Genomic DNA, 20,000 nt, shown 5'->3' with positions numbered 1-20,000 from the left:
CTTGTAAAACTGTATGTGCATGTAATTATCACTTACGTGTATGAATTAAAGGTTCCTTCAGAGTCTATGGTAGAATTAGTTCTTTTTCCATTTTGACTTGGATCTCCTAGACACAGAAATAAATATGATGAAATAACAGAAATTGTAAAAGTGAATATTTCAGTTAAAAAGCACTGTGTGACAACTCTATGTATTGGCAGCTAAAAAAATTCAAAACAACACACATACATTATTCCTTTTCTATCTCCCAATTATCTTTTGTACTCTGAGCCTTTTGGTAAAAGTTCATGTGGATGTCAACATACAAACCAATACCAAACTCCTAATTTAGGTAGAAGCACTGCCAACATAATTGCTAACAGGAAAAGTAAAGTAGATGCAATTATTTTCTATGACTCACAGAAATATGGAAGCTTATAAACCATTAAATTACACGCTAATATTTATGAACAAAGGCAATCTTTTGTTAGAGACTAGATTGCCCTTTCTTGCCATTAGTACAGCCAAAATGCATATAGGCAGAGAAGAAAGCTAAAATCTGCTACACTATCCAGCACTCTCCTAAGTAGACAGGTAAAAGAAACACAGACAAGAGGGATGGTGATCAAGAACACACTTTAGGAAGCTTCTAGTATATCTCAACATTTCTTTCAAAATATGTCATTTTTAACTGCTGTTAATGCCATGCTTGAACTGTTTAAAAATCCAGAAATACAAAACATGTAACAAAATTTCACCAAAAGACATTAGTGTTTTGTGATGGTTTGAAAGAAAATGGCCCCAAAAGGAGAGGCACTATGAGGGAGTGTGGACTTATTGGAGGAAGCGTGTCACTGTGAAGGTGGGCTTGGAGTTCTCCTATGCACAAGATACCACCCAGCATCACAGTCTGTCTTCTGTTGCCTGCAATGTAGGGTTCTCAGCTCCTTCCCAGCACCATGTCTGCCTGCACACCACCATGCTCCCTGCCATGATGACAATGGATGGAACCTCTGAAACCTTAAGCAAGCCTCAGTTAAATGGTTTCTAAGAGTTGCCATGGTCATGGTATCTCTTCATAGCAATAAACATGTTTTCTGTAATAACATTTTTTTTCACTTTAAACACAAGAATATTGTTGAAATCAAATTTAGAATGAATCAATATGTATGGGCATAGATAATGTACAAGAAAATAAAATTTTAAAAATATTTTAAAAGCTTAGCAATACCCCAGCATAAAAAAATTCTTCTAGTTAGAAATTTGAGAGTTTATTTCATTAAATATATATTTTAAAATACAGTTTTTATGAAGCAGTACACTACTAAATAAATCATTTCTTCCTCAAAACAAATTATGAACAGTATGCAATTAAATTTTGCACTTCTAATCCCTACAATGTAACTTTCAAAATCATTTTACATTTAAAAGCTTAAAAATTTAATCATTTGTTCAATTATGACTTGTAATTTTGATTTATAATGAAATATTTTAGGTTTTACTAGAGACTATCACAGTAGACCTGGTCACATCAAATAGTAATTGTAAAGAATTCAGTTTAAAAATGAGATTAATTTAATTTTTTTTTTCTGAGACAGGGTTTCTGTGTGTAGCTTTGCGCCTTTCCTGGAACTCACTCTGGAGCCCAGGCTGGCCTTGAAATCACAGAGATCTGCCTGGCTCTACCTCCTGAGTGCTGGGATTAAAGGTGTGTGCCACCACTGCCTGGCAATTTAAATTATTGTATATAACACTAGGTACTTTGATTCCATAATTATGTCACTCATTAAACGGCTACGGAAAATTGGAATGTAATTTGTATAACAGCCTTGTGCTGTGTCACATGGAAATATTAATTCTACCAAAGACTTTGCAAGTATGACCTGTAGTGGGTAGCCATTCCAGCTTGGATCTGGAAGTTCCAACCCCCATTGAGACTCTGGCAATTGTCACGCCTACGAGGCGGGGCGAGGGGAGGCGCCTGGAGACCCAGAGCTGGATGGGCCAGCGCTCTCTCTGTGCACTCTCTCTGTGCCGGGACGCTGAACGGTGAAGGTGGATTGTGCAGAGCTCCGGAAAACACCGCTGGACTGCAATACACCTTCCCCAGACCCTGTGACCTACCTTTCACTTAATTTGTGAGTTACGCCATTAAATAAATATCCTTTTAAATACGTGGAGTGGCCAAAATAATTTCTCCAATATCTGGCGCCCAACGTGGGGCAAACTCCAAAGGCCTGGGCGCCTCCCCTTGCCCCGCCTTGTAGGCATGACAGTTGCCAGAGTCTCAATGGGGGTTGGAACTTCCAGATCCAAGCTGGAATGGCTACCCACTACAATGACCAGCACTTTCAAATGTTCAGAAATAGACTCAGTTGTCATGCTGAGGCTTTCAATGTGATTCTTTTTTCAAAGTATCCTTCCAGGGTGTTTCTGATCACTTGGCTGTTTTTGTTCTTTGTTTAAAACTTAAAATAGATTTCAGCATTCAAAAACGAAGACACTATCTTAAAAATATTCAAAACTTCAATGTTTAAAAATACCATAGTTGAGCCGGGCGGTGGTGGCGCACGCCTTTAATCCCAGCACTCGGAAGGCAGAGCCAGGAGGATCTCTGTGAGTTCGAGGCCAGCCTGGGCTACCAAGTGAGTTCCAGGAAAAGGCGCAAAGCTACACAGAGAAACCCTGTCTCGAAAAACCAAAAAAAAAAAAAAAAAAAAAAAAAAAAAATACCATAGTTGTGTGTATGCTAATTCTTTGAATACACAAAGAACATTTTATTTCTGTTATAAATTAATAGTATCTACATAAATTGAAAAGATAGAAGAAACAGTATCTCAGTTCATTAAACAAAAATTTTCTGTAACACATGCTCTTCAAAAGTATGCAGACACTTCTTGTATGGCATTATAAAATCAGTACATAACAAGTATAACATACATTGAAAAAATCAGAGTCTTCTTTGTCCTTAAAAATAAAGATTATGATTTTTATTTTGTTTTATTTTATTTTATTTTATTTTATTTTGACTTTTCGAGACAGGGTTTCTCTGTGTAGCTTTGCGCCTTTCCTGGAACTCACTCTATAGTCCAGGCTGGCCTCGAACTCACAGAGATCCACCTGCCTCTGCCTCCCGAGTGCTGGGATTAAAGGTGTGCACCACCACCGCCCGGCTTAAGCTGGATTTTTAAGATCAAATATAAAAAAACTCATTCAAAAAAGAAGTTGTGGGGCTTTTGTTTTGTTTTCTATTATTATTATTATTACTATTATTATTATAAGAGATTTTTCTATTCATTTTACATACCAACCACAGATTCTCCTCTCCTTCTCCCTTCCACCCCCCCAACCTTCCCCAGTAACCCCACCCCCATTCCCACTTCCTCCAAGGCAAGGTCTCCCATGGGGAGTCAGCAGTGCCTGGAACATTCAGCTGAGGCAGGTCCAAGTCCCTCCTCCCAGCACCAAGGCTGTGCAAAGTATCCCCACCATAGGCACTAGGCTCCAAAAAGCCGACTCATGGGTCCCAGTTCTAAGTGTCTCTATATAGAGCTCTGGCTGGCCTGGTACTGGCTAACCCTCCTCTGCTGGGTTAAAAAGCTTACAACACCATGTCTGGCTTTTTTTTTTTCTTTTAATAGCCATGTTTTATCAAAAATGTGGCAAAAGTTTTCTATAGTTTGTGATTGTTACCCTTGAAAATGCCCTATTAACTATAATTTTCAAGATGCAAAAGAATGTATTAGGAAAACAAAAAGCAATTTTTCCTTCTCAAAAACATATCAAATACAGGGTTGAACTGTTTCACTGGTGATATTTGTGAAAAGATTTCAGAGTTTGTTATATGAGGAAAAGGCAATGAAGTTTTGAAGTGGGAAAAACTGCTTTCTTCTTTCAATCCTATAGTTGAATAATTATAGCAAATGTTTATGAAAACATCTGTTCCTTATAGTTATAGATTCTTAGTTTTAGTATACATGTCTTTAGATTCTTATATTGGAGGAGACCTGACATTTGAAAGGTTTACAAAACAAAACAAAAGACACAGAGTTTGTAATTCTAGAAAATTGTACATGCAGTATGTTATGTCCTGTAGGAATTTTTATTTGGAGGAGAAATCACAGACAACAGAAAGCTCATCCTCCATTTAAACTGGGACATGCTAATAGCACAGCTACAGACTGAGAAAACACCAAATGAAAACTCCAAACAAATGTACTATAAGGCTGATTCTAATTTGCCTTTAAATGTAGTAGAGTAAGCACTAATTTTAAAAGGAAAAGAAATAAGTGTAATGACAATAAAAATCTTGGAACCTATGTGTAGTGTTCTCCCAAAATAACAACAGAGGGTGCAAGAGAGTTTAATATGATGTTTTCAGTTCTTATTCTAATTTGAGAAACAAGTTGTCAGATAAGTAGCAGTAAGTAAAACAAAAATGCACAGATTTGCATTCACACAGATAGATAGACAGATACACACACACACACACACACACACACACACACACTATTAAACTTACAGAAAGTGTTCATATATGACAAACACTGAATTGTGTTTTTAGGATAATAAATTTCCTTGCTTGAAAAGTATTTTAAGTAACAATATAGACAATTTTTAGAATACAATTCTCATTTTAAAGATATTTCAAAACCCAGTGTACAAAGTAATCTAAGTATTTTAATTCAGCTTATATAATTTAAGTATGTGTACAAATTACACACTATACAGTATACACATTCAATGTTATGATATATAATAATTTACAAACTATAAAAGTTTATATCTATAGATGCAATTGACCAGTTCCTGTGGCTACAAATACATACTACTATATTTTTATTAATTGGTAAGCACCTTTGTAAAATGAGTTCATAAAATTAAAACAGTTTGGTCCATCTCTTGTCACCAAATGAAACGTCCAGTGCTGGGATTGGGTTACACCTAACTGAGTTGTTGGCTTAGAGGTGCCACGGGAAACTCCGAACAAGCCAAGGCAATGGGTTGTTCTCCACAAACTGAGAGCAAGGCTATATTGCTGAAGACAACAGCTACACAATTCAACTGAACATGCCAAAGTCGAGCTGGTGCCTACACAGAGCTTTCACCTTTATGTTCTAGCACTTTTGGTACAGGAAGATACTCGATAGAATACCAAAAGAGAAATGTAAGCAACAACTCAGCCAGAAACCCTCTGGTTGACAATGGAATCCTGCCTACAAGATATAATCATGGCACAAAGCTTGTGGAAGCAACCAACTAATATCTGATTTGACTTAAGGCCTACTCCATGAGATGAAACTCACACAAAACACTGCTTAGGTGACCAAAAACCAGGGACCTATGGTAAAACCAAACACTACTGGTCTACAAAAAAATAAAATGACTCCTAATAACATTTTGCTAAGCTCATAGATCAGTGCCTTTCTCAGCCATCATCAGAGAAGCTTCCTTCTGCAACAGATCAGAACAAATACAAAGACCCACAGCCAGACATGAGGCAGAGAGTGAGAGACCTTGGAACACTCTGCCCTAAATGGGATGTCTCCATCAAATCCCTCTCCTTAGGACTCAGGAAATCTCTCAGAAGAGAAGGTAGAAGAGCCTCTGAGGAAGAGATGGAGGACACCAAGAACACAAAACTCTCTAAATCAACATTATCAAAAAAATCATATGAATTCACAGAGACTGAGGAAGTACTGGTCCTGCATACATCTGCATCAGATCCTTTGCATATATATTATGGCTTCCAGTTTAGTGTTTGCATTTCTGAGTGTGTAAATGGGTGGGTCTCTGATATGTGTGTCTGCTCCTGGGATTCTTTTCCTTCTGTTTGTTTGTCTTGAACAAATCCAATGTGATAGTTGTTTTATGTCATATTTTATTTTGTTAAATTTATCATTATCATTATCCCTACGTCTGTTTGTTTTTCCCCCTAATGAGAGACAGAAAGGAAATGGATCCATAACCCAGATATATCATGTGACAAAAGAGTCTATTTTTAACAAAGGGAAATTTTTTAAAAATTAGTTTGGCTCATTTGAAGAAAAAATATGCTTTTAATTTGTGTTGGCTTAAATGAAGTATTTTCAAATAGTAATTTCTAACATATATGTATCTAAGTTATTATGACAATAGTAATATAACTTAAATTTCAAAATGGGGGTGAGTAGACTCAAGATATTCTGCTAGCTTTAACTATACTCATGTTGAGATAATGACATTTATTGGTTTGATTCATGAACTGTTGAAATCATGCTAAGTGAAGTTTTACAATAAATTTCTGTGGGGGTTTTTATGCACAAACATCTGTCTGCTTCAAGAAGAGAGAATCAGAAATTTTAAACTAGGTTAAGTTATAAACAGCCAGAAAAACACTATAAATAAGTGTAGTTACTCAAATGTGCCTTTAGTTTACATCTGAAAGTACTGAATTTGAAAGTATCACATCATGCTAAGTATGAATACTGAAAACACTTTACAGTGAAGACAGGCTCAGACCTGTGAGAGAAGTGCTACTGCATTTGATGACTGTAGTAGTGTATGGGGGTGGAGGTTTGATGCAAACCAAGATAAGAAAAAAACTAGGAGGTCTAGTAGAGATCTGAAAATTTGTATCTTTTAAAAATACTAGCAAAAAGTAATTGTTTTTAATAAATTTAATATCCTCAGAAAGTATATTACTACAAACTATTAAAAAATAGCCATATGCTGACGTACAATAGTTAAATTGTAAAAAGAGTCAATTTTTATCTATTAACATTGTAGCCACTAAGAGTACTACAACATTTCCAAAATTAAACCTAGTATCAGCCTCCATAGACTGATGATTTATGCAAAAATGTGAGAACTGACCATTAGGTAAATATAAGAAATTCCTGAATGAGTTTATACTTTATTATTGTTAATTTATCTACAGAATAGAGATCAAATAATGGTCCAATTTAGTTCTCTATGTTAAAATTATTATTATTTTATGTAATGAAAATCCTTTTAAAAAAATATTTTCTTGGGCAACCTTCTAAGCCAGATCATCTTGTACCAGAGAAGAGGGGTCCCACATGCCATCAGGATATGTTAGTAAAGGTTCGTGAAGTCTTCATGATACCCTGAGTATCACATATTTTAAATAGTAGAGAAGAGAGACTAGGGAGATGGTTTCAGTTGGTACAGTGCTTACTCAAACAAGCATAAATATCTGAGTTCAGATCCCAGCATTTATATAAAAGTCTAACATGGGCAATCATGTCTGCAACCCCAGTTTAGGGGGATAGAGGCAGACCTACAGAAACAGCATAAACAACAAACTCCAAGTTCAGTGAAGAGATATTGTCTCGAAAATAAAAGAGGAAAAAAAAAAGGATAGGCCACATGGTGTTGATCTCTTGCTTACAGGAACAGACCCATGTGCACATAAATACACCATACACACTCAAACATGTTCACAAAATTAAAACTAAGAAAAGGAGAAGAAAACAAAGAATTCAGGAAATGTACGAGTGCTGGGTAGCAAATGTGGTGCTGGATTTTTCATGTGGATGGAATAGTTGTGTAAAGTATCTGCTGAGGTGGTGGGTCAGAAGCCTGTCACCTGGAAACAGTCACCTTCTGTGAACTGCACTGTGGGAAAACTGACTACATAATGAATCTTGACCAACAGAATTCTACCAGACTTTTGGGAAGGGTCTCTGGGTGAGTGATTAACAGAAATGCAGACTCTAAAATGTTTTCTAGATAATATACATGATCCATGCAATTTTCCAAAATAATAAGCTTCTACCATGTTGGACATAACTATGTCTTACTGTAGAAAAAAATTAATTTCACTAATAATTAACAAAGAACATCAAGTTACAATCTATTTTAGTAGTAGAAATGGAACTTAGCATTGAGCTATGCCAACACTACAGGCTACTTGCCATGATAACAGCAAGCTTCTACTATTTACTGTAAGGGCCTACAAACCATCTGGCCTTTAAAATCATTGTCCCCAGAAAGAGTTGTTGCCTAGAAATGCTATAATGTAGATAATTATAAAAATCTTAGTAGGCAAAAGAGAAAGTAACAAAACAGACTTAGAAAAGAGCTGCCTAAGAAGTAGATATGTTGTCAAACAGTATTAGAAATTATTTCATTAGATTTGGGAAATAGTATTAAGACCAAAGATAATCATACAACTTTTCATTTCAAGACATAAAGAAAGGGTCTCACAATGTAGTCAAGACTGATATATCAGTCAATATCCATAACTACTATCTTAGGAAAAGATGAGTGAAGATTTTGGTTAAACTCTGGATGACTAACATTTTGGTCTTAAGAAAAGTTTTTTCTCGCTTAAGAGTATATTAATATTGTGTGTGCAAAACCTCTTAAAATGCAAAGATATCCATTAACTGCAGTACTTTAGGGAGTTAATATCTCCTTTGTTGATGTCTGAAAAACTCAACAGGAAACTATTTGTAGGGTATGAATGCCATTTATTAACAACGGTAACTAATCTCATTTAATTTTGTTGTTTTTTTTTTTTTCCACACTCTTTTGGGGGCCTGCCATCCGGCTCCCAAATAAATTCACACAGAGAAGCTTATTCTTAGTTATAAATATCTGGCCTTAGCTTGGCTTATTTCTAGCCAGCTTTCCTTAACTTAATCACGTCTACTTTTAAGCCTCTGGGCTTTTCCCGTTCTCTTACTTCTATAAATCTTACTCTTACTCCATGGCTTGCAGTGTAGCTGGCCCCTAAGTCCTCCTCCTTCTCTGGCTCCTTGATCTCTCCTCCCAGTTTTCTCCTATACATTCTCTCTGCCTGCCAGCCCCACCTATCTCTCTCCTGCCATGCTATTTGCCATTCAGCTCTTTATTAGACCATCAGGTGTTTTAGACATGAACAGTAATACAGCTTCACTGAGTTAAACAAATGCAACATAAACAAAAGTAACACACCTTAAAATATTCTACAACATAAAAACATTTGAAACCTGAAGTTTCAAAATTCAGATAAAAAATCCAAGATAAAGGTTTTCAAAAATATTGTGAGTGATACAAACCATCTATCACTATGAAAGAAATTCACTGAAAATTTCTTATTTGGTTAAAAAATTTACAAAACCTTCAAAATTGCACAAAAAAAAGATTCAGAAAAGTACACATTATTTTAAAATGTGCTTTCTAAACAATAGCTGTGTTTTTAATTAATTAATTTATGTATTATCTATACAAGAAGAGGGTGCCAGATCTCATTGCAGATGGTTGTGAGCCACCATGTGGGTGCTGGGAATTGAACTCAGGACCTCTGGAAGAGCAGTCGGTACTCTTAACCTCTGAGCCATCTCTCTAGCCCCAAAAATCGCTGTTTTAAAACAGTTTACAAAAAGCCTGTTAGTGGTGCCACCTGCTTTTAATCCCAGAACTGAGAAGGCAGAGGCAGGTGGAACTATGTGAGTTCAAGGCCAGCCTGGTCTACAGAGTCAGTTCCAGGACAAGCAGGGCTACACAGAGAAACCTTGCCTCTGAAAAAACATCAACAATAAAAAAGAGTTTACAAAAATTCTAAACCCATGCTAACTTGTATTTACTCTTTTATACTTTATAATTATTAATAGAAATGCCTTGCTAAACCTGACAATAACCAGAAATAAAATGATTGCATCTTTAAACCTATGACAAACTAATGATCAAATTTAACATTCATACATACCATGAAAGATATCAAACTACTTATTTATTCATAATTTTACACAAAGTAACAAATTAATAAATATCTGGACAAATTTTAAGTAGGTCCTAATTAATAAATGCATTTTCTAATTCAAGCTTGAATTCATATACCTGGATCATGTGATATATTTTCAAGGATTTTAAAGTTCTGTGGATAGGCACTTGCTGAGCACTTGATGTTACAGAAAGCAGAAAGCTGGTAAAAATGTATTTGAACAAGGGGACACATTACAGTCCTAGGAAGCAAAGGAACTTGGCAGCTTCAGCCATGTGGTTCTGGCTTTAGAGTCAAAGATACAAAAGTGGGTTGTGGAATCTCCATCTGCAGCTGAGGAAAGCTGCTGAGGCCAAGGATGTGTCCTAGGAGTCCCTTGCATAGAGGCCCAGGGAGGTCACTGTGTGAAGCTGTGAAAGTGAGATTCTCAGATGTTGGAGATGTCAGAGTCATAGGATACCTGCCAAGGAAATCGGCTAACAGCTCAAAAGAGAGAAGTATGTTGCAGTCAACAAAGCTGAAAGGATCTGACATCAGACATGGAGATGCACAATTTGGAGATTGCCCCGTTGGTTTTCTGTCTTGCTTTGGTTCAGTATTTCCTCACTATGTTCCTTTTTGCCCATCTGGATTGGCATCCTGTGCCACTGTAGGTTATACGTTGGAAGGGTGCAAGATGATTTTTGATTTTGATTTTTTGGAGGTTACAATTCAGAGATTGTCTTGAGTCTCAGAAGAGAATTTGACCTTTGAACTTTTAAACAGCATTGAAACTGTTAAAAATATGGGAACTTTTGGAGTTGGACTGAATTCATTTTTGCATTGTCATATGGACACAAGCCTATGGTGGTCAGGGAGTAGAATGTATCATATTGAATAAGAATAGTCTCCACAGGCTCACAGATTTGAATGTTTGGTCACCAGGGAGTGGCACTATTAGAAGGTGTGGCCTTGTTCAAGTAGGTATTGCTTTGCTGAAGTAGTGTGACACTGGAGATAGGCTTTGGAGGTTTTCAGAAGTCCAAGTCAGGCCCAGTGGCCCTCTCTTTTCCTGCTGCCTGCTGATCCAGTTGTACAAATCATAGCTACTTCTCCAGCATCATGTCTGCCTGTGATAAAGAACTAAACTTCTGAACCTGTGAGCAAGCTCCAGTGAAATGTTTTCCTTCTTAAGAGTTGCCGTGGTCATGATGTCTCTTCACAGCAACAGAACACTAACTGAGATACTAGGCATCATGCTAAGATTACAGTTCTGTATGTCAAGGTAAATAAATATTAAGGCAGTAAAACAATGGTTTTAAGTAGAAGTAGAACATAGTAAGATTGGTAAGACCTTCAGTTTTTAGATAGTAATTGAACTACAAAGTAATGCACTGCAGAGGTAAGTAGAGGAAGAATTAGGGTGGGTCAGGAGACCAGATGTCTTGAGAACTATCAGTGTTGAGAACAGCATTAGAATTTGTAAATTATGGCAAATGAATACCTTGAGCTTTACTATTTGAATCACAGCTGAACTGTTCATTCACTGATTTGAGTGAAATCTAATTTTGCCTTTTTTTTTTTTTGAGACAGGGTCTCATTTTGTAGCTCTAGCTAACCTGGAACTAACTATGTAGACCAGGATGGCCTCAAATTCAGAGATACACCTACCTCTGCCTCCAGAGTGCTAGGATTAAAGGCATACACCTGGATTTATCTGAAGATTTACTGAGTATCTAATAGGTACTAAGCAAATAGTTCCAAGGTTGTACTTTTGTGAAGAAAACACAATTAATAGAGAGATTGGAAGAAAACTCAAGATTATAAATTCATTAATAATACAACAAAAAGATGATTATAAGAGCTATAAAGAAAATATAGTAAAATTCAGTACCTGACCAGAGTTGGGAAGGCAGGAGCAAAGAGTACGGAGGCTGATTAAGTACACTATAAAAATTATTACCTAATTGAAACAAAGTAAAATTTCAGTTGAGTATCCACAGAAGCTAGCATTTTAAAAGGAAAATAGGGTGTGAGGAATGGGAGAAGGAAGTAGTGAGGAGGGAATATTGAGAGTGGAAGAATGGAAAGGTTTAAGTGGAGATAAAGGCAAGGAAATGGGTGTTGAGGGCAAGGGGTGGGGTAGAGGGCAGGTTAACCAGAACTAAGGATGTATTAAAAGCCTTATTGAAGTCAGCGGTGGCGGTGCACACCTTTAATCCCAGCACTCGGGAGCCAGAGGCAGGTGGATCTATGTGAGTTCGAGGCCAGCCTGGTCTACAGAGCAAGATCCAGGACAGGCACCAAAACTACACAGAGAAACCCTGTCTCAAAAAAAAAAAAAAAACACACACACACACACACACACAAAAACACAAAGCAAAACAAAAGCCTTATTGAAACCCATTAATTTGTAAACTAATTCAAAAGTAACATTTTATTTAAAAAGATGTTGAATGAAGGTATTCTGCATGGGTGGGTAATGTTGTTCCCAGAAATATATGGGTTATTAAAAACTTCTGTGCCAAGAACAGGCTAGTTCCTCACTGTGAGCTGTGAAGAGTGTTTTGGCAGGCACCGAAAACAATACAGACCATTGCTATTGTGACAGGGGAACACAGGAGGGCAGAGGCTGCTCTATCTTGTATTCCTGCTGAGGCCATTTCATATTTAATCTCCTTGATGGAGAATCCCTGTGGAAAATTCCTGAAATCATTCTAGAAAATGGAGGTCAAGATACCCCAGCTTCTGTTAAACTGCCTACTTGTCCAGAACCTTCCTCTCCAGCTAACTGCTTATCTTAGCTTCTGTTAAACTACTTGTTTGTGCAAAATATCCACTGGTAGCTGCCAAATGAGATACAGGATGTGGTTTTTGCCTTTAAAAACCCCTTGCTCTAACGTTTGGCAGTACAACTGGGTCCTCAATATCTGAGTGCACTCCCAGCCAACTGGAATAAAGACTTTCAACTGGCTATGGGCTATATCTAAATGGTCTTTCCCGGTGTGTTCCCTGCAACATTTTGGAGGACCCACTGAGAGCCTCTAGGGCTGGATCCCAAAACTTAGTAGTCGTGGGACCTCAAGGAGCAGTGCAGACTGCTTTTGGCTACAGAGGAGTCCTAGATGATGAACATTCCAGGGCCTGGGGAAAGTCCTTTCTAATCAATCGCTGCTCACTACTCCAGAAGCACCTGACCCCATCACCCAAAACCAAAAGTCACCTAGTCTGGACACCTTCAGAGGTAAGTTTGGTTTGTAAGAGGTGCCATCTGGTTAGGGAGGTTAGACATAACCACAGTTACAGTGTCGTTCTGTGTGAGACATCACTGGACTCACCCGGTCTGTTCAGGTGCATGAATGTGTGGTGGAAATCCCTGGTTGCCTTTACTATTTGTCTCTCTGTGTTTCTCTGTTTGTCACTCTGTTTCTGTCAGTTCTATTGGTTGGAGAAACAGATCTAAAATGGAAGGGGAGCGAGGCATCCCAAGACTGCAGTCACTGCTGCCCCTGAGACAGCACTTGACTTTGTAAAGGCTCACAGAACACCCTGGGCTGCCAGCCCATGGTGCAGTGTCCCCCTTTCCTGTGGGAACTGGCTGCACAGCTGGCAGCTGATTGCTGCCACTGCTATGATTACATCAGCACCTTTCCAGCATTGCAGCCACAAGTTTCCCTATATTAATCAATGTCTTTCTTTGGTGTGAGACACTCCCATCCTGGATTAAGACCTGTACTGTCTTAAGGAGACCATAATATTTTGGGCTCAGTGAGGTCACCCAGAGGAACCCCAAACCTCTGCTTGTTCTTTCAGCCACACGGAAGAAGCTGATCTTCCCTTCTAGACAGCTTGCTTCCAGCTTATTAGTTGTCTGACTCTTACTCTAGGTCACTGGGTCCTATTCCTGTTCCCTGTGTGAAGGTGGGGAGGATTCTGGCCTCCTGTGGTCTAAGCAGAGTGTGCACAGGGAGGCCGAAGCAGCTGGTTGTGCCTCAGTCACACTGGGCTGAGGGGGAGGGAAGTCCATCTCCTTCATGGTTTTTATCTTCCTTCCTACCAGTGACTTGTACAATTGTAAAACCCCAAACCCTCCCTTTTCAGAGTAGTTGTAGGTCCTTTTTCTACACACACAAGCAGACTTGGAAAGATTGCCAGCAGCTCCTGTCTAACTTGTTTATAAACAAATAAAGCGTGCGTGGATCAGAGGACAAAGTCAGCCACTATATTAAACATAGAGGTAGCACACACCTTTAATCCTAGTATTCAGGAGGCAGAGATTCATCCTGATCTCTGTGATTTCAAGGCCACACTGGTAACAGAGCCAGGCATGGTGGCACTTGCCTTTAATCTCAGTGCTAGTTAACCATAGAGGTCTGGAGGTCTGTACAGACGGACAGGAAGTGATATAGCTGGGTGGAGAGAGAAAACAAGATGGCAGGGCACAGAAAAGGTATATAAGGTGTGAGTATACAGGAAGTAGCTCTCTTGGGCAGAGGATTTCCTAGCAGTAAGAATTTGTGGCTGGCTTGTTCTATTCCTCTAATCTTTTAGCTTTCACCCCAGTATCTGGCTCTGGATTATTTATTTTAAGATCGTTTAGCAATTTGCTTTACTAAACTCAGTTATGCTACTTGTCCTTAGGACCAATTATATCTCCGAGAACAGGGTAAGTCCATAATTTGACTCACGCCTGTAGAAACAGTGGAGAATGTCCCAGGGGAAGAGTGCAGAGGTTTCTCCAGTGTGTCCCCCCACTCTCCCCACCCCAACGATCTCAGCTTCTGTTAAACTGTTGGCTTGTGCAAACCTCCCCATCCAGTTAACCACTCACCACAGTTTCTATTCAACTGGTTGCTTGTGCAAAACCTTCCCCTATAGCTGCAGAGCAAGATACCAGGCTATGGTTTTTGCCTTTCAAAGCCCCTTGATCTACATTCTTAGAGCTACCATTATGTCTTGAAGATCTGAACATAGACCCAGCCAGCTGGAATAAAGACTTTTCTTTCATAAAAATGTGGTACATATACACAATGGTACATATACACACAAAACAATGACAGCATGAAATTTGCAGGCAAATGGATGGAACTAGAAACTATCATCCTGAGTGAGGTAACCCAAACCCAGAAGGACAAACAAGATATGTACTCACTCATAAGGGGATACTAGATGTAAAGCAAAGAACAATCAGACTGCAACCCACAGAACCAGCGAGGCTACATAGCAGGGGGGGACCCTAGGATGACTGTGCCTTATAATAAGTTTTGGTTTTACTCAAATACTGGGCAAGCCTCAATAAAACATTTCACTAGTAGGATAAGAATTTATACTGTATCAAGCTGATAATAGAATAAATAAATAAATAAATAAAAATGAAAAAAAAAAGACTTTCCTTTCACTATAAACTGTTTCTCTCATGGGTTTCCCATAATAAGTAAGTCCCAGGAGAGTGAGGACTACAGAGAGACCTTGCCTCAACCCCACCCCCCCAAAAAGATTGGCAGACATCAGATGTAAATCTGTAGACAGTGAATTATTTGTTAGTTATGGCTCTGAAAAGCCTTATAACTAACCTGTTACCAAACTAACAGAGAGCCTAACAACTCTTACTAACAAAGAGCCTGAGTAGCATTTTTGAGCTGCCCATCAGAATGGACTTCAGGTATGCCTGACCTATAGGCCATTCCTTCAGTACACCATTTGCTTAATGTGAGCCTAAGGGTTTTATTGGTACTAACTCCTTGACTTATACTCCAAAGATAGGATCAAATCAGACCAATTAGGGTGTCTTTCTCTGGCACTGTGGGACTATGGACAGCAAACTACTCGACTGTCAGTCAGCAATGTCTTCAGCAAATACTATTGAGAGATGAGGGGAAGCTGCCAGAACTGAAGTAAAGCCACATAGTCATGGTATACTTGCCTGTAATACTAATATTTGTGAAGCTAAAACAAGACGTTCATAGATTTGTGGCCAGCCTGGGCTTCTTGATGAGACCCTCTCAAACCAACAAGATGGGGAAGCTTGAGCCAACCCTTCCAAAAGTAACAAAAAGCCAAAGGTTATGAAAAAATGCTTCATATGCATGGCCACCTCCACAGTAACTAAATATGTTTAAACTTTGGTCCCTATTGCATTATATATATTTCATACATAGACATGGTCCACCTCAAGGGTGAAGTGCTAAGACAGAAATTCAGAACTGTAACCAGTCTAGCAGAAATCATGATATGTTAAGGACACTGAGTCTCTCAACTGGACTATCAGAATACTGAAAAAATGGACCCCAAACCAGTGGGAATTTGCCCCAGGAATCTCAGGTTAGGAGAAGGAACAGGCAACAACCAGAAAGGGGAACTCTGTTTCCAGAAAGAGATTTCTCATAGCCCCCACAACTTGTTAGGCCCTCTAGCAGGATGATACCAAACATCAGATAATTGTCGGGCAGACCACTGGGGCTGCTTACATGATTACAACGATGTGCACATCCTTGGTTCTTCTTCAAATCTGATCTCACTTCAGGACCCTGAAGACAGACTTGAAGAGTTTGCTGGAGCTCTTTGTCCCTCTTCCCAAAGTGGCCACATAGAAATCTCCCTTTTCTGAATTTCCTATTTAATGGGACTTTTTAAAAAATGGCTTATTGAAGACCTCACTTAGGGCACAAGTTGTAGGCCCTAAGCTCAAAAAAATGGTGCAGTTAAAACATTAAATATACAGAATGAAAAAAGCATATAAAAGATGCAAAAGAGAAGGACCAAGTCATACACAAAGCAAGGAGAGACTAGGAGTTAGACAGACTACCTAGCTGGCAGACAGGCTGGGAGAGTGTCACAGCTAGGTTAAAAAGAAGGTGGAGAAATCCAAGGTCAGCTTTGTCCTCACCCACCTGACTTGATTTAAACAAAGAGTATTGTAATCTCTGTCTCCCACCAGCAGTCCTCCTGGTGATGATCTGGCTCAATAAATCCCAGGCCTGTTCAGGACATGTCACATTAGCATTCTGGGCCAATTGAGGACCACAGCTTTCTTTAAACTGACCAGCCTTAAATCAGGGCAAAGAAAACTCTTCAGAGTTTTAAAGCCCCACCCCAGGGAAGGGAGTGGATCCAGCTTGGGTGCCTCTCTGCTTTGCAGAGGGCCTTTTCCACTGTGAGCCTGTTGTGCTGCTGCACCCCCAATTAACACCTTTCTTCAACTGCTGTTTCCATCAGGGGTGCTTGAGAGCTCACTACTTTTCCTGCCTTTTATTTCTTTGATTGGCAGAAAAAGAAAACCCAATTAAGGTCCCTACAATGCACTGAACCCACTCTAAGCCCTGACATAACTGAAGGGGAAAGAGGAACTTTGAAAGTAGGTTCAAGGTACCACTGACCATTAAGCCACTCCTACTGACAAACTGGAAGGAGGTCTTTAGTCTGAAGAAAAAGGTAAGCATACAAAAGGAACTGCAGGAGGGAAAATAAACAACTCTGTGACAGCCATTAAACTGAGTATAAAAAACTATCAAACATGCCAGGCGGCAGTGGCGGACGCCTTTAATCCCAGCACTCAGGAGGCAGAGGCAGGCAGATTTCTGTGAGTTCGAGGCCAGCCTGGGCTACCAAGTGAGTTCCAGGAAAGGCGCAAAGCTACACAGAGAAACCCTGTCTCAAAAAAACCAAAAACTATCAAACACTATGAAATCAATCACAGTTCTGAACAGCAACTGTCTCAAGGCATCACCATACAAACTGACACCTTGGATTAGAAAACAGATACTTTCTTTCTGCCGACTCTAAGAAACACACCTTACTGACAAAGAGAAATACTATGTTAGGATGAAAAGATGGAAAAATATAATCCCAACAAAAGGAACTAGGAAATCAACATGTACAGCTATTTTAAGGCCTGACAAAATAAGACTTCTTGTCAGAAGGAATAAAGAGGGATACTTTATTCTGTTCACATATCTCTCATCTTTTATTTATAAAACAAATACTACTACCTTTGAAATTCAGACTGACTTCACAGTAGCAATAATGGGAAACTTCAATATCCTACTCTGACCTTCAACAGTTGAACTGTACAAAAAAATGAATAAAGACATGCTGGAATTAAGTAATATCACAGCTAAACTGAACTTAACCAACATATGTAAAACTTTCTACTCAAATATTGTATGTATAATGTTTATTTCTACACATTATTCTCAGTTCACCATGAAACTGTGGGGAGCCCAAAACAGCTTGACCACACAGCTGCTGTGACAGGCAACATCTAGATCCAGAGAAAGTCATAAGGTGACATCACCCAGGGATTCACCCAAGGATGGACTAGCATCTAAGGACATGCCTATAAAGGGACAAAAAAAACTTACAGAACACCAAATAGGCTGGAGCAGAAAAAAACAGTCCCAGCACCACATAATCATGAAAACACTAAACAAACAGAATAAAGAAAGAAGATTAAAAGCTTCAAAGGAAAAAGGCCAAATAACATATAAAGGCAAACATATTAGAATTATACCCAACTTCACAATAGAGAATCTAAAAGCTAGAAAGGTGCAGACAGATGTCTTACAGAATCTAAGAGACCACGTATGCCAGCCCAGGCTACTGTACCAAACAAAACTTTCAATAACTGTAGATGTAGAAAGCAATACATTTCATAAAAAAATCAAATTTAAATATTATCTATCCACAAATCCAGTCCTACAGAACATACTAGAATGAAAAGTCCAACTTAAAGAAGTTAGCTACACCCATGATAACACAGGCAATAGATGTCACACCATCAAAACCCAAAGAAGAAACACACACACACACACACAAGCACGCACACACACATGCATATATGCTCATATACATTGCCGCCGCCACCAAAACAACAACAACAACAAAATAACAGGAATTAAAATAACTGGTCATTAATTTCTCTCAATATCAATGAACCAGGTTTTTCTATAAGACACAGGTTAACAGAATGAATATGAAAACACGATCCATCCTGCTGTATACAAAAAACATAATTCAACCTCAAAGACAGACATTACCTCAGAGTACAGGGTTGGGAAAAGATTTTTCAGTCCAACAGACCTAAGAAGCAAGCTGGTGTATAGGTATAAGATATGATGGTAGATCATTGTATATACTAGTAACAAATTTAGTAAAATAGCAGCCTTAGATAATTTGCACTGTAATTTCCACTGTTATGGATTCTTATATGTTGATATAAATGTAAGCTATTTTAATATTCCTGTTTAAGATAATTTGTATATTGATACAAATACAGAACTATATTTGTTATAATGTACATATATTTCTACTCTTATTTGAAATATTTGTATATTAATACAAATGTAAATTTATATCATACTGTATGTATGTTCTACTTCTGTTTCGGATATTCTGTATATTGATAAATATTTAAGATAATTGTCATATTGAATATTGCACTATACATTCCTACCTCTGTTATAAACATCTTGTGTATTGTCGCAATTTTGAAGTCATTCTCCTTTACCGTACATTTGCTTATAGACTGTTTACCTTGTTTACATGAAGCTTTAGTCCTTAGGTTATTTCGGTAGATAAGACTTATAGATTTATAGTCACCTATGCTTGTCATCTCTATAGTTACATTAGTTAGGTTATCCAGATTTACAGATATATAGGTTGGGTGGACAGGTAATCTTCAAATACTTCATAGACCTAGAAAATATGGCATTTAAATAACTTAGAATTCTGTTGACGTGAGACACAATTGCTCCTGGCAGCACCAATTTGATCCCGAGAGAACGTTGGGCTTCTAAGACATTTCCAGTTGGAAGTTTGTCTTCTTGGCACAAAATGGCCTATTGGGCAAAGAACTGCCCTTGCCTCAACTGCTGGCAATACCAGTGTTGTCCTTCTGGACAAGTGGGACACAAGGAAAAGTGACTTCTGAACTCTGCCAGGACAGGGTAAGATGGTCTTTCAGAATTTCTGCTTCTGAAAATGGTCTGTCAGATACTCTAGGCCTGTAGACAATCTAAATGCACCAACAATGCTGAGAATCATTAGGTGACTGTCCAGGCTGCCAGCTGTCTCTGTCTACTCTTGAAAGATTGCCGAAAGTTGCTTGCATCCATCTTCCATTTCTCAGGTACCATTATATTCCTTCTCAGGTCTTTGATGGGATTGAGGACTAGCAGTTATAGTTACAACTTTGTGTGTGAGTGTGTGTGTGTGTGTGTGTGTGTGTGTGTACATGTATATGTATATGTATATATATAATCTTAGATGGAATATATTAAGTATTAGATTCAGGTTTTTTAGGATAGGACACCTTTTGGAATGACCTTTGTAA

The 20,000-nt window shown here is 38.4% G+C and overlaps 1 protein-coding gene across 32 annotated transcripts in view; it reads right to left on the bottom strand.

Annotated features, from left to right (window-relative positions):
* Positions 1–20,000, bottom strand: part of Tbc1d5 (TBC1 domain family member 5) — a 453,313-nt gene that overhangs the window by 226,243 nt on the left and 207,070 nt on the right. For 30 of the 32 annotated variants that reach the window (XM_076557560.1, XM_076557565.1, XM_076557572.1 and 27 more), the window contains one exon: positions 37–106. The exons of the other annotated variants lie outside the window; for them this stretch is intronic. In XM_076557560.1, coding sequence (XP_076413675.1) covers positions 37–106 — 70 coding nt within the window. The remainder of the gene's footprint in view (positions 1–36; positions 107–20,000) is intronic. 32 annotated transcript variants of the gene reach the window in all.

This window comes from Peromyscus maniculatus, chromosome 21 (genome assembly GCF_049852395.1).
Source record: "Peromyscus maniculatus bairdii isolate BWxNUB_F1_BW_parent chromosome 21, HU_Pman_BW_mat_3.1, whole genome shotgun sequence".
Taxonomy (NCBI): Eukaryota; Metazoa; Chordata; class Mammalia; order Rodentia; family Cricetidae; genus Peromyscus; species Peromyscus maniculatus.
The sequence above is the reverse complement of the archived record's forward strand: the minus strand, read 5'-3'. Positions and strand labels throughout refer to the sequence as shown.